At 50.4% G+C, this 14,058-nt stretch overlaps 1 protein-coding gene across 5 annotated transcripts in view; it reads left to right on the top strand.

Annotated features, from left to right (window-relative positions):
- Window positions 1-1,345: 1,345 nt before the first annotated feature.
- The window catches only part of VSTM4 (V-set and transmembrane domain containing 4), a 99,546-nt gene continuing 86,833 nt past the window's right edge, over window positions 1,346-14,058 (top strand). For 2 of the 5 annotated variants that reach the window (XM_072739278.1, XM_072739280.1), the window contains exons 1-2: window positions 1,357-1,452; window positions 8,648-9,046. In XM_072739278.1, coding sequence (XP_072595379.1) covers window positions 1,392-1,452; window positions 8,648-9,046 — 460 coding nt within the window. In that variant the 5' untranslated portion in view covers window positions 1,357-1,391. Of the gene's footprint in view, window positions 1,453-8,367; window positions 8,535-8,647; window positions 9,047-14,058 lie in introns of those variants that run through there. The other 3 variants (XM_072739279.1, XM_072739277.1, XM_025989739.2) reach the window with 3 other exon arrangements.

Genomic DNA, 14,058 nt, shown 5'->3' with positions numbered 1-14,058 from the left:
CGCCAAGTCATGGCAGGAGCCTACTCTATGGCATGGTCTCCCAGTGAGAAGAGCCCTATAGGGCCCAGGGACCCCAGGAAGTGCCTGGGATTTGGAGACACCACAAAAGCTTGCACCCACTGGTCTGGGCTGCAGGGATGGATGGTCCCTCTGGGACAGGCCGGGTGGCTCAGCACCAGGGGGCACCACCACCTCTCTCTCCATGCCTTCCCCAAGCCTCCTCTGCTCTTAGAGGGGAAGAGATGGGGACCCTGTTCTCTTGCTTCTGCAGGGACCCACTCCCAAGCAGGACTCCCCTTTTCCCCTGACAGACACAGAGAATATAGCTAATATATAGTGTTCTTGAGCTAGAGACCGCGGACTAACACATTAGTCAGACTCAGTCTCCAAGTTAAGAACCATGGCAAAGGGACTGGTATGGGCTCACAGTGGCGTGGGTCGAGCGGCTTCGTCACTCCTCCCGCCCTCTGTGTAGGCTTCCTCACCGATAAACGATGATCGTGACGATGGGCCAGGGTCTGTGCCCTAACCGGAGCTGTCTCATTGATCTTAAACACCCCACCATGGATGTTTCCTCTCCCCCGTTGTACGGACAGGACGGAGGAAGCGGAAGCACGTGGGAGTTCAGGAACTGCCCCAGAGTCTTGCAGCGCCAGGACTGGGACTCGAGCCAAGTACTTCTCCCGCGCTGCGGCTGAGGGCCCTGGGTGCTCCCTGGTTTTCATAGCGTCCCACGCTCTGAGCTCGGCCCTGTGAGCCCTCTCAGTTTTCCAAGCGGTTCCAGCTCATCCCGGACATCCCTCCACACCCAGGGCAGGGCAGGGCAGCGGAGGCAGAGGAGGGCTTTTTCTCCTTTGGCTGCTCCTTGGCTCACAAAGGTGGCCGTGGAGGGCTGGCAGGGGGCCGCTGGGCAGCAGGTTAGCCCCAGGTCCCTGCAGCCACTGGGTTTGGTGCCCACCGGCCCCAAAGCCCCAGACTCCAAGCAGCCTTCCCCTCGGCAATGGCGAAGCCCACTGCGGCTGTGCATTCCCCGTGTCCCGCGAGCCCGTCTCGGAACCTCAGTTTTCCCGCCTGTGAAACGGGGACGTTGACGAGGAGCCGCCCGCAGGCGGCCGGGAGGGCGCATCGCGGCCCCACCTCCGCCCCCGGGCACGCGCGCGGCACCGGCAGCCCCTGGCCAGCGCGGGAGGGGCGGGGCCGGGGTCGGGGTCGGGGTCGGGCCTGGGGGGGGTGGGGGCCGGGGCGGGGGCCGGGGCGGACGCGGGCCGGGGCCGGGGGCGGGGCCTGGGGCGGGGGCGGGGCGGGGCCGGGGCCGGGGGCGGGGCCGCCGGGGGGGCGCGGGCTGGCGGCGGGGCCGCGCGGGCGTCACAGCGCGGGGCGGCGGCGGGGAGATGCGGCTCGTGGCGCTGGCGGCGGCCGTGCTGCTGGCGCGGGCTCCGGCTCCGGCCCCGGGTAAGCGCGGCGAGGCCGGGCGCGCGGGGGGGCAGGGGCAGCCCGCGCCGGGGAGGCCGCGCCGTGGGGGGGGGGGGCCGGGGCCGGGGCGGGGGCGGGGCCGGGCCTCGCGGACCCTCGGCGCACCCCCGCGCCCCGCGCCGGGCCTAGGGGCTGGGGCCGCCCCGCTCCCTTTCCGTGCGCGCCGCGGTCGGGCCGACAGCCGGTGGCCGAGGCGGGCTTCCCCTCCTCGCGGTCGTAGGCCGGGGGCGCCGAGACCCCCGGAGCACCCGCCTCGGAGAGCGTCCGCCGGGGCTGCTGGCCCGCGGCCCCCAGAAGCGTCCCCCTGATCCCCGGGGGCCCGCCGGCTCAGGGCTGAGAGGTCCCTGCCCCGAGAGGACTGGTTAGCGCTGACGGCTTCAGGGGCTCCTGTTTCCTGGGTGCCTCGTGTGCTGCTACACATGATCTCCCCTGATCACAAGCATGAGCAAAATGTACGCGTCCAGGTGCCTTGCAGACAACTTGCCGAGGCCCTCTGGACGCCGTGTTGGGAGTATCCCATTTTATAAGTGAGAAGACTGGGCCTCAGGCCCTGGAATCGACTTGCCTTAAATCACAAGGCTTGCAAGTTGTGGAGGAGGGATTTGAACCCAGAGAGCCTGGCTCCGGATTGTGCTTCTCCCATCTAAGTTGCGTCTTGTAAATAAGGAAGCTGATGCTCAGAGTGAAGTGACTTTCCAGGGGTGACCCAGCTACCAAGTGGTGGAGCTGCCATCTGAACCGGTGTAGATCAGAGTCTGAGGAGGGGGAACTTGGATCACAAAGTAGGAAGAAATTCACCCCCTGCCCCCCGGCTACCGGTGCAGCAGGGTTTCTGGTGAATCTGAAATTGGTGCTGTGAGAAATGCTTTTGTCATACTTTTCAACGTCTTGACTGCCAGTGACTGGAGGTTTGGACGGGACAGCTCTGGTGGCTTGCGTGGAGTAGCCAGCAGCCAACAGGGTGCAAAGGGGCACAGGGGTCCTCTTCCCCTCCCAGGCTCCCAGACCACCTCCTAATCACAGCTGCTATCAAGGAGGGCACCCCCAGAGAGTGACTTGGGCGGCGGCGGGGGGGGGGGGGGGGTGGTGGTGGTGGTGGTGGTGGTGTGTGTGTGTCAAGGAATTCTTATGTTTTCAGGAGACTCCTGGAGGCTTCAGAGCTGCAATTCGGGATCCTTTACAGTCTGCCCTGGCTGTGCCCAAGGCCATGCTGTGGATAATCCTGACAGCCCTGCTTGTGTGGCACTCACCCTGTGCCACTGTCTGCTGAGTGCTTCACCCATGACTCCTCACCACAGTCCCCCAGGGCGGGCCTAGCCTAGCTGCTTTTTAATGTAGATCTGCTGCACTTTCCTACTTCTTGATTTGGGGGCAGTGTGGGACCTTAGCAGTTACCTGGTCCAGCCCCTCACTTTACAGGAAGGGAAACCGAGGGGCAAAATATTTACTAAAAGCCCAACCATGGTCCAGCGTGGTGATTGAGAGTTGCTTTTGAAGCCAGATGGCTTGTGTTCAGATTCCAGCTCTGCCATGTTCTGTGTAAGCTTGAGCTGTGGGCTCAGCCTCTCTGTGTGGCAGCCCTCTTCTCTGTAAAATGACGATAAACATAGTATGAGGGTCAGTTGGGAAAATAAACCTAAGGTACTTAGAATAATGCTTGGTATAGAGTCCACCCCCAGCCAGTGCTAGCCTTTATCATTGGTCAGGGTCCTGTGTTTGTCCTGGCTGAGAGCTACTTCAGGTGACAGGCTTTTAACACGAATGCAGCACCCCAGAGGCTGGGTCTGGTAGCTCCTCTGTGTGGTGCTTGATAAATATGGGCTCCTAGTGCCACAGGTGTATAAATAACACAATTGCATTTTGTTCAGAGATATATGTCAGGAATTCAGACTATCTTTTTGATATGAATGATTTTGCTGCTGATTGGCACCCACAATTTGAATTCTTTATAAACGCAGAAACTTCTGGCTGGGTGCCACCCAGGATGAAAGAGACCCTGGGGAAGTGACCAGGAGCAGAAGGCTGAATTGGAGTTAATGACATAAAATTCAGGACAGCAGCGAGGACTGATCTGAGTGGGAGCAGTTTCTTCAGGACAGAGAAGGAGCATGGGGCACAGAACCGCTAGCACATTGGTGACAGCCATACACACCTCTGCGTCCCAGGCAAGGTGGACACCTTGTTGTTAGAAGTCCCACACTCCCCTGCAACTGGAAAGTGCCCTCCCCCATTTCAGGGTGAGTGCTAGAGAGAGGCAGAGGCTCCCTACTAGATGAGTAGGTTGTACACTCTTGGGTAACAGGGATTTTCTTTGAAGCTGTATTCAGAGCTGTGTTAGTCCTTCTCATGACAGTATCCAAATGGGAGCAAGAGGGTTAGACCCCATAAGTCCTAGCCATGAGAATTTAATGTTCACCTATAGGCAGAACAGCCACATAATTTGTGGGATCTGGTACAAAATAAAAAAGGGAGCTCCCTGATTCAAAAATTTCAAGAGAGTGACAGCAGAGATTGAGCCAAGTGGCAGGCTCCTCCAAGTACGTGTAGGGCCCTGGATGACTGCGGATCATACACCCAAGAAGCCCACCCTGCCCACGGGTCAGCATATGTGTCACTTTCTGTTGGCCTCCTCCCCTGCCCAGCTCTCAGACCTTACACACAAGCATCAGTATTTGAAAGCTGTTTCCTCCTTGGAGCCTACACTCACCTTGCCAGGCATCATCTTCCAACTTTTTAGATGAGGAAACTGAGGCTCTCAGAACTTACACTTAATAGCACCAGGTTTCTAGCCCTGCTCTATTGAACACCATGCCCCTGGCCCTCTGCCCAGCCCCACCAAGCCACCGGGAAGGCCTGGACCATAGGGGGCCATGTGTTTGTTGAAAGAATAGGATTCCTTGCTGCCTGAATCCCGTTTACTCTATTTTGGTTCCCTGCCTATGTTGTCATATTCCTCTTTTAAGAGTTAGCCTTGGGGGAGTCCTTGTTGGGGTGGAAAGCCCCCTCCTGCTGCTAGGCCTGGTGGCTTTCTGGACCACTGTGTGGTACACTTCGCCAGAGGACGTTGTACGTTCTCTGTCCAGCCTGCACCAGCTTCCTCGTGCCTCAGGCTCTTTGCGCAGGTGGCACCCCTCTCTCTCTCAGGGAGGACATTCTTTGCCACCCTCCTGAATTTTAACTTCAACTCAGCCTTTAGCTTATGGTCACTTCCCCAGAGTTTCCTTCTTCCCTGATCCCACAGGCTAGATCAGGATTTTGCCCGGATTTTTTAAAAGCCTTGCACCTGTTTTCTGCTGCATGTGACACTGATGGTTGTCACTCCTGTGTCCTTATCCCCCCCATGACTGGCCACCTGGCCCATTGGCCTCTCAGCTCCATGAAGTTAGGAATGCTGTCTTCTTCGTGTAGTGCCTGGCGCTTAGCTGTTCCTCAGCAAGCATTTGTTGAGTGATTGAGTGGACAAAGCATAGGCTGGGATGTAAGCTGGAGGACATAGGAACTCTGAGTGCAGGGGGGCCTGGGATGGGGGCCTGGGGAGTCTACCTCCCACCTCCATTCCCTGCAGAGCTGGGTCACAAAGCAAGAAGTTCAGTTCTTCTCTGGGCATGAATGACTCTTTGACAATTCTCCCTCCTAGGCCAGGAGAGGGGAGACTGCCCTGCCTGGAGGGTGACACCCATCCTCCCCTGTCTTTAGCTGGCTTGGCTGGTGTTTGCTTGGCTTCCCCTTTGTGCTTCAGGGTGGGTACGTACTCTGTCATTTAGACAGACCCAGAGGGAAAGGTCTGGACTCCTCCGGGCACTGCCTTCTGGTCAACCTGACTCCATACATTGGTGTTGTCCTTACTTCCCCCATCCTGACTCCCACTGCTCTTATCTCTGCTGAGCCATCGGGGGCCTGCTAACTGTGGGGAGGCAGATGCTGCATGATTTTTCTTTCCTAGTACTTATCCAAATATCCAGCTCAGCTGACATCTAGTAGGCATGGGAACCTCTGCCTGCATCCTTTCGCCTCCCTCCCCATGCCTGAATGGGAACTATGTTTGCTGGGTTTAAACTCACCATCTCCAGGGTCAAGGAAAGGGTGCTGCTGGGAACATCTGACTTTCAGGGAAGTCTCATCGCAGGCCTGGGGACCCCTGAGGGCCTGTGTTCTCTGGCAAAGCTTTAAGACCCCAAGGGGCCTTTGGCCATGAGTTTCGTCGTCCTCCACCAGTATCTTTGAGTTGAAAGTGGGTGTAAATATCTAGACAGGTGGAGTGCCCAAACAAGCCTTCCTGTGAACCTACAAGCCTTCAAGGTTGTATTGACTTGCTAGGATTGTCATCACAAATTTCCATAGACTGGGGGCTTATACCACAAACATTTCTTTCTCATAGTGCTGGAGGTGTCAGGATCAAGGTGTTGTTGGGAGGATTGTTTTCTTCTGAGGGACCCCGTTTGGCTGGCAGATGGCCACCTTCCCCCTGTGTCCTCACATGGGCTTCCCTCCTTGAGGGCACATGTCTGTGCCCCATGTTCCTCTTACCAGGACTCCAGACGTGTTGGATCAAGGTGCTCTCTAATAGCTTCCTTTGAACTTAATCACCTCTGTAAAGGTCCTATCTCGAAATACAGTCAGATTCTGAGGAGTGGGGACTCGGGCTTCCAACACAGGAATTCAGGGGGACAATTCAGCCCATAACAAGGGTCTTTGCACTTTGGTGGGAGAAGCATGCGCGGACCCTCTGTAAGAGAATATAGGGCTAAATGAAGGCAGAGAGGCGCACCAGTAAAGAGAAAAGGAGGGGTCATTTTAGGCAGATGGCTCAGTCCATTGGCTTTCACGGGGGCTGCCAACTCCTGGTCTGAACTGCAGAAGTAGAAGGGTTACTAGTTTGCCTCCAGGATGGAATCTGGCCTCCCATGGGGACTGAGCACTTGGCACATTCTCCTGGTTTTAGACACTATAAATAATCCCTCCTTCACACGACGTTAATAGGAGGAGACTGGAGTGTGGGGTCTGGGCTCTCTCATCCCACCCATATTGTTCCAATTTCCTGCCTTTCCCGGTTCTCTCCTCGACTCCACTGGGGGATCCTTGGGGGCAGGGAATGCTGGGCTTCAACTCTGGATGCCAGCTGCCGCTCTCTGCTGCTCTCTGCCTGTCAGTGCCCGGGCAGCTGTTGAAGTGGGTCAGCCTGGTGCACTGTGTGTGTGGCCCATGGGGGCTGCAGACAGGGCCTTAGCAGTGGGGGGTGGACTTGGACTAATTGAATATGGTGAACGGGCAAGGTGTAGGGCAGATGGGCAAGATGGGAGACAGTGGGGGGTGGGGGCGGGTCTTCCTCTTCTGTCCTACATGAGCCATTTCTGTCACAGTGAGATTATTCCCAGAGATTGTGTACTGTCCCTTGGCTGCTAATGCTCTTCCTCCCCCGAGTATCTCCCTAGAATGGGTTTGTCCTCTGTGGCTGCAGGCATAGACGATCTTATTCTTTTCCGTGAGGAGAGTCCAGCCCCAGCACCAACCTCTTTCTTGTGAATTTACACCCATCTGTTTTTTAAGGTAACGAAATATTCTCATGATGTGGTAAAAGTGAGGTGCCCCCCCCCCAAATGTCTGTGTCCTAATTCCTGGAACCTGTGAATGATACCTTGTGTGGCAGAAGGTCCTCTATGGATGTGATTAAGTTAGGTAAAGGATCTTGGAGTGTCCTGGAGTATTCTGGTGAGCCTGGCCTCTGAAAGATGAGAAAGTAAATTAGAGGAAAGTGACCTGTAAGTCATATCTCTGAAATTATTTAGTTTATTAACTCAAAAGTGGAAGCCATATGAGAGGATGAACTTCTTGCCTGGATTTTTACAGTGAAGAGTGTTTCCCACCCCAACAAACACAGCACCTCACCTTGTTGGCTTGCCATCTCTTCACAGTGGAGGGTTCAAATCTTTCTTGATCTCTTTTTTCATCCTTCCTCCTTGCCTACCTGCAACACTGGCCAGAGTTCAGAGCTTTTGGTGACCCTCACATCAGGACCCAAGCCCCTTCATCATGTGACCAGAGGTGACATTTGGGGTTGAAAACTGTGGCTTGAGATGACCCCAGGGACCCCTGCCTGTGCAGGGCAGGCAGGGGACGGTGCTTGCTGCTGGGCAGCTGGCAGGGCAGGGTGAGGACGTGGGACCTGGTGTGAAGATAGCCCTGCTGTCAGGTTCCGGGTGTCCTGTGTGAAACATCCTTTCTGGGCTCTGCCTGCCAGCTGGTGACTCCACCAGTGGACTCTGGGGCAGGATGGCCACACTGCTCAGTCGCTGGAGTCACCATGTATTGGGTCTCCACGGAGGAAGGCCTCTGTGTGAGGTCTACTGGTCTGACTGGTCCAGGTGGATGTTGGGGTGGCTCCCTCCAAGGTCAGCTTGGAGATACAATGGCAGTTTGGGAGGGGCAGCTGTTGGGGTGGATCTAACTAAGAAAACAAAGTACAGGAAGTGGTAGACCAGGTCTGGGATTTTGGAGCATCTTTTGGGTTATGGGCGGGGGCGGGGGTGAGGAACCCTGTTCTTGGGTTCCTTCATTCTTTATCCCTGCACTGTAGCTCTGAGACCATGGATCGGGAGCCCACAAAAGACTTAGAGCAAGGAACTGAGAAACCTCCGTTGTTCCAGCAACTTGGTACTAACTAGTTCAGTGCCTGTCTGACCAGCATTGATACTGTGCCAGCTGAAATAGCTGAGACAGGGTGAGGGGCTTGGAAGAGCAACTCCCGGACCCACAGCATTGCTGACTCAGTCAGGCAGGTGATGAAAGTGATCGAAGTGTATCCTGAGAGGCAGGCTGGTGGATGGGATGTGGGTTGGAGATTTTTAAGAGGTACCCCAAATCCAAACCTTTATGTGAAATTGTCTGAATTTTAAGAGTCGGCAACTAATCAAAAATGTTTTTTAATGATGTCTGGGCCAGGTGGTCAGTGGCATCTCATGTCAATGAGACTGTCTCATGGCTGAGGACATCGGAGCCCACGGAAACCCCCTATCCCTGCCATGCTCCAGAAGGAGTCCTCCTGTTCACCACAAAGGCACAGAGTGAGCGTGGAGGGTATCAGGGTGGCGATATAGACGGCTCCTGGAGAAAAGACGCACTGTGTGTCCTGCTGGGGAAAGGCAGCTCATTTGCTTCCTTCCTTTTCCCTCTGCAGAGGTGTGTGGGGCCCTCAATGTCACCGTGTCCCCAGGGCCTGTGGTTGACTACCTGGAAGGGGAGAATGCCACTCTTCTTTGCCATGTCTCCCAGAAGAGACGGAAGGACAGCTTGCTGGCTGTGCGCTGGTTCTTCGCAAGCCCCAACTCCCAGGAGGCCTTGATGGTTAAGATGACCAAGCTCCGGGTGGTGCAGTATTATGGGAATTACAGCCGCAGTGCCTTCCGACAGAGGCTGTGCCTCCTCGAGGAGAGGCAGGGAGCACTCTACACACTCTCTGTTTTGACCCTCCAGCCAACAGATCAAGGGCATTACGTCTGTAAAGTCCAGGAAATCAGCAAGTACAGGAATAAGTGGACTGCCTGGTCCAATGGATCATCAGCGACGGAAATGAGAGGTAAGGGCATATCTACAATTTGGGGAGAGCAGGGGGGACAGATGAGTGGTCCTCCCTCTAATTGGCGACATAGGGGCCTCCAGATGGCTCTGCTGGGCTTGAATGCATCTTCATGGCCTCTGTGGGCCACAGCCATGTGAACCAGGCTGCGAGCATGAGGCTAGATCTTGGACACTGGGGCTAACACAGAAGTAAGGAGAGGAAGGAGCAAGTGTCTGGCCCCATCCTGCCCAACTTGGCCCTGGGTGAAACCTTCATGTCTCAAAGACTGGACTGGCTGTGTGTGTGCTTTGGCGTGGTGGTTTTGGCTGGGGAATGCTGGGCATCCACGGGAGGAAGCATGGGTCGGGAGGTCCTGATAACAGTTTCCAGGCCTCAGAGCAGGGCAGGCTAGTAGCTCTGATCTGTTGCCCAGAGAAACTGATCCAAGCCTTAGGCAACATCTCACTTGAGAAATTCATCTGAAATCGGGCAGAGGACCAGAGGTAGCCCTCCCTTCCTGGTGAAAGATAGGAAGCATGGGCCATGTTCTGAGACATCTTAGCTACCAGGAGTCACATTCAAGAGTTGCTGTTTTTTATCACAAATATTCTACAGTTTTGATAAGACTTGCTATTGTGTGCTATTACATTTTTGATTGCTTTGAACTTGAATTTGGTCTGGTAGAAGATAAAGAGGATCACAAAGTAAAGCTAATGGTCCCACGTGTGAGAAAGAATCTAATTTTATTACATACATGTAATATAGTATTAAAGGCATTAGTGATGTTGTTTTGATAAGCTTTTTTTGAAGGGATAAAACTCAGTTGTGAAGAGGTGGGTTTTTTTTTTTTTTGACGGAAGGAGAAAGGGTATTTTTAATATCCTGCATGAGTAAAGGATGTGTTAAAGTAGATAATTTATGTAGATAGTGGTCAGTACAACTTTATTTGCCTTTGGAGTTTGCTCATTATAATGTTCTTAAGCGCAGAATGATGTATTATCTGAAATGTGCACTTTTTCTCCCAGAGCAAATTCATTTAAGAAAACAAATGACTATTAGTATAAATATATCTTTTGGCCCAGAAAACAGAAAAATGCATCAAATGACCAAGGGCTGAGGAGGGAATCCACTCTGAATATCACTCGGCTCTGAAACATAAAATCGTATATGTGTCTTTTTTATTTGTATGTCACAGTGTATTCTGAAACTGCACACTACATCTCTCGGTTGTGAGGACTCTGTGCCAATTAGAACAGATGAAAAGGGGGATCCCTGGGTGGCGCAGCGGTTTGGCGCCTGCCTTTGGCCCAGGGCGCAGTCCTGGAGACCCAGGATCGAATCCCACATCGGGCTCCTGGTGCATGGAGCCTGCTTCTCCCTCTGCCTGTGTCTCTGCCTCTCTCTCTCTCTCTCTCTCTCTCTCTGTGACTATCATAAATAAAAATTAAAAAAAAAAAAAAAAAAGAACTTTAGAACAGATGAAAAGGTTCCCTGCATTCAAATGCAGTCATCTAGTGTACTATTTAATGTGAATCTACTTTCATTGGGTGAAGCTGAGTTCCTTCTAGAATGTTTATTTAGGTACTTGCTCCTTGGGGAACCTGAAGTGGTTCATAAGATTTCACTGGAACCATGGACTCTCCTCTCCCGACCTCCCCTCTCCTCCCCCCACCTCCCTTCCTGCCTCCTCTTCCCCCTCTCTTCTCTTAACCTCCTTTCTCTTCTTCCTCTCCTTTTCTTTCCATTGCTTGGTTTTCCCGTTTCTGATTCTTCCCCTCCACCCTCCCCTTCCCTTCACTTACTCTTTTCTTCTTCCTTTTACCACTATCTCTATCTGTCTGTCTGATGCTCACTCCATACATGCTCTGGAAGTGGTTGTAATCTCACAACAGATCTGGGCCTCCCTGGCTGCATCTGCTCTGCCTCAGAGCCTCCTGCTCCTCACACTGGCTCAGCCTCTGAGCAGGGCTGTGGTTTTCTGATGGGATGATTGAAAACCTTAGGAAGTGATGACCATGCCTTCTAGAACATTCTATGTAGGCTTCAAGGGAGACTACACTAGGAGGGTTAAGAAAAGGTAACTCCAAATAAATGCCCTGAAAGCAGACTGGCTTGTTTAGCTTGGAACGGGTCTGCCCCAGGCTGGGGGGGAGCATGCAGCAGCTTGGCTCACTGTCCTTCCTGGGCAAGACGGGGAACAGGCTTGAGGCTCCAGCCTCCTGGGACGCCTTTCCCCAGGCCCTTTCCCTTGCTCATTTCCAGGGGCTTTGTTTTCCTAAATCTTCACCTCCTGTTCATAATTGTTATATGGAAAACCAGAACAGAAACAAACACAATGGAAAGTTCTATGGGCAAATACTTTTGGGTTATAACACTGATTAGCAATTCTCAGAAGTGATAATTTTGGAGTGAGTGCCTTTTCTTCTCTGGGCCCCAGAGCCCTTCTTTTCTAAGGTACTTACTTTGTTCTTCTTCCTGGAGGCTTCTCAAGCCTTAACAGAGGAGAGGGGAAATTTTCTCGGGATTGTTTTTAACACTTCGCCCATCCTCTGCCCTTGACCGTGGATGGTCTTGCACACTTCTTGCATTGTTCTTAATGTGAGATGAAATTGCTGGTCTTCCACTGTGAACTCCCAAAAAGTAAGGTTGACACATGGTGTCTTCTCATCTCACTGCTGCAAAAGGAAGTTGACTTGCGCTGTATACTGATGGGGTGGTTGCTGGCACAGAGCAAGTGTCACAGCAGTTTAGCCTGGTCCCCCCATGTTGGCTGTTTTCTATTGCAAATATAATAGTTTGAGTAGAGACTGTGAAGAAATACGGAAGGGATTTAAAGAAGAAAATAAAATGGCTTGTAATATCTCCACACAGGTATAACTAAACATTTTAAAGTAGATCCTTCCAATCACTTGTATGCAAATAAAAGTTAAAAACCTAATTCCACTCATAACCATAAGTACTATTTTCTGACTGGCTTTTCTCATGTTACTAGAGTGTGCGCATCTTCCCATATTGTCAAATATGCTTCCATCACATAATTTTAATGACAGGCTGGCGTTCCATGGTGTGGGACGTATCATAATTTATCTTTTCAGTTACTGTTATTGGACAGTTAGGTTGTTTGAAATTCTTGCCAAGAAATCTCCACAAATGTCTCTGCCTTTAGAATAGAGTCCTGCAACTCAGATTGCTGTGTCCAAAGATATATTCAGTTTAATGACTGAAATAATTTAGATTGATACAGTTTGAGGAGGTGACCTTTAGAATTTATGAATTTATATTCCTCCCAGCATTGAAAATGCCCTTTTTCCACGGATTGATCTATGTAATATAGACTTTCTGGAGATGATGATGAGGAGGAGGAGAAAGAGGAGGAGGACTATGAATGTCTAGTATATGGTTGACTCTCATTAAGTACTTGATGAATGAATGAAAAGCTCTGATAGCATTTCTTGTGATTGATACTTGGAGGTAGGTGAGACTTGGTGGATAATGTCACCTTCTTTGGGAGAAGTCACCCCTCTTTCCCTTGGCCTATTCCAATTGTACATTTTACTTGAGGACCTTATCTATCCTTCTTTCCTGAGGACTTCTTTGCTAGTCCTCAGAGATCTATCCTAACATTCTCAGTTGCACTGCCATCCCCAAAGGTAATCATCATCAATGATGTGGTTTACAACCATCAGGTCCCTCTTCTGTGGGCATTTGGGCACGTATATTCTAACAACACTATACTTCATGCCTTATGAGTATCATTGGGGATATTATTTATACTTTTCTGTAACTGATATTACATAGCCAGGCAACATCAAATTGCATGCCATCATTCCGCTAGTGATGAGGTCGTATGAAACTTCCAATTTTTCATTAGCACAAGTGCTTCAGTGAACATCTTTCTACACATTATCAAGTATTTCTGTTGGTTAGATTCCTGGAAAGAGAATTGCTGGGCTTAAGGCTATGTATATTTAAATTTTTAATAGACAATGCTTGTATGCTCTCCAAAAAGATTTTACAAATTTATACTCTGGCCATCATTGCATGATAGTGTCTATTTCCCTGAAGCCTCGTTACCAATGAATATTATTAATCTTTTTCATTATTTATCCCAGTGATGGGAAAAATAATATTTCATTGTTGTGTTAATTTCAATTATTGTATTCAATACAATTTAATTTCAATTATTATATAAAATTATTTGTGAGATTGAACATCTAGTCATATTTATTGACTGATTAGAAAATCAGTTTCTGTCAGGGCATCTGGGTCAGTCATGGAGCATATGAGTCTTGGTTTTGGCTTAAGTCGTGGTCTCTGGATTGTAGGGTCCAGCCCTGTGTTGGACTCTGCACTCAGTATGGAGTCCACTTGGGATTCTCTCTCTCCCTCTCCTTGTGTCCCTCCTGCTTGTGCATGCTCTATCTCTCCTCTAAAAATAAATAAATAAATAAATCTTTAAAAAAATTTGCCTGTACCTAACCTTTGCCTGTTTTTCAATGGGATGCTGTCTTTTTAATATATATATATATATATATTTTTTTTTTTCCTAACATTAATTCTTTACCTGTTATATATGGTACACAATTTTCTTCCTGTTTATTACTTATCTTTACACTTTATTTATTTTTATTTTTTTTGCCAAATAGATATTTTACATTTTCAGGATATTTATGTTGCCAGATTTGCTGTTTTTTTTTTTTTTTTTCCGATTTATGGTATTTCTTTTCTCAGTTGTATTTTTTGAGAGGTAATTTATTCAATAAATTGCACATGGTACCTTGATTTCATATATTATCTAGGAGAGTATTTCCCACCAAGCTTATAAAAGTATTTTCTGTATTTTTAAAAATATTTTCAAAGATTTTCAAAGTAAAAGAAAGTTTTACTCCTTTATCTCTTTGGAATCCATTTTTATACAAGGTGTGGGATAATTAACTTTTTGTTTCTGAACGGCTATCTTGTTGTCCTTACATTATCTATTGAACAGATAAAATTTTCCTGTTTTAAAATGCTACGTTGTCATAAGCAAA

This window comes from Vulpes vulpes, chromosome 15 (assembly GCF_048418805.1).
Source record: "Vulpes vulpes isolate BD-2025 chromosome 15, VulVul3, whole genome shotgun sequence".
Classification (NCBI taxonomy): domain Eukaryota; kingdom Metazoa; phylum Chordata; class Mammalia; order Carnivora; family Canidae; genus Vulpes; species Vulpes vulpes.
This window is presented reverse-complemented; position numbering and strand designations above follow the sequence as displayed.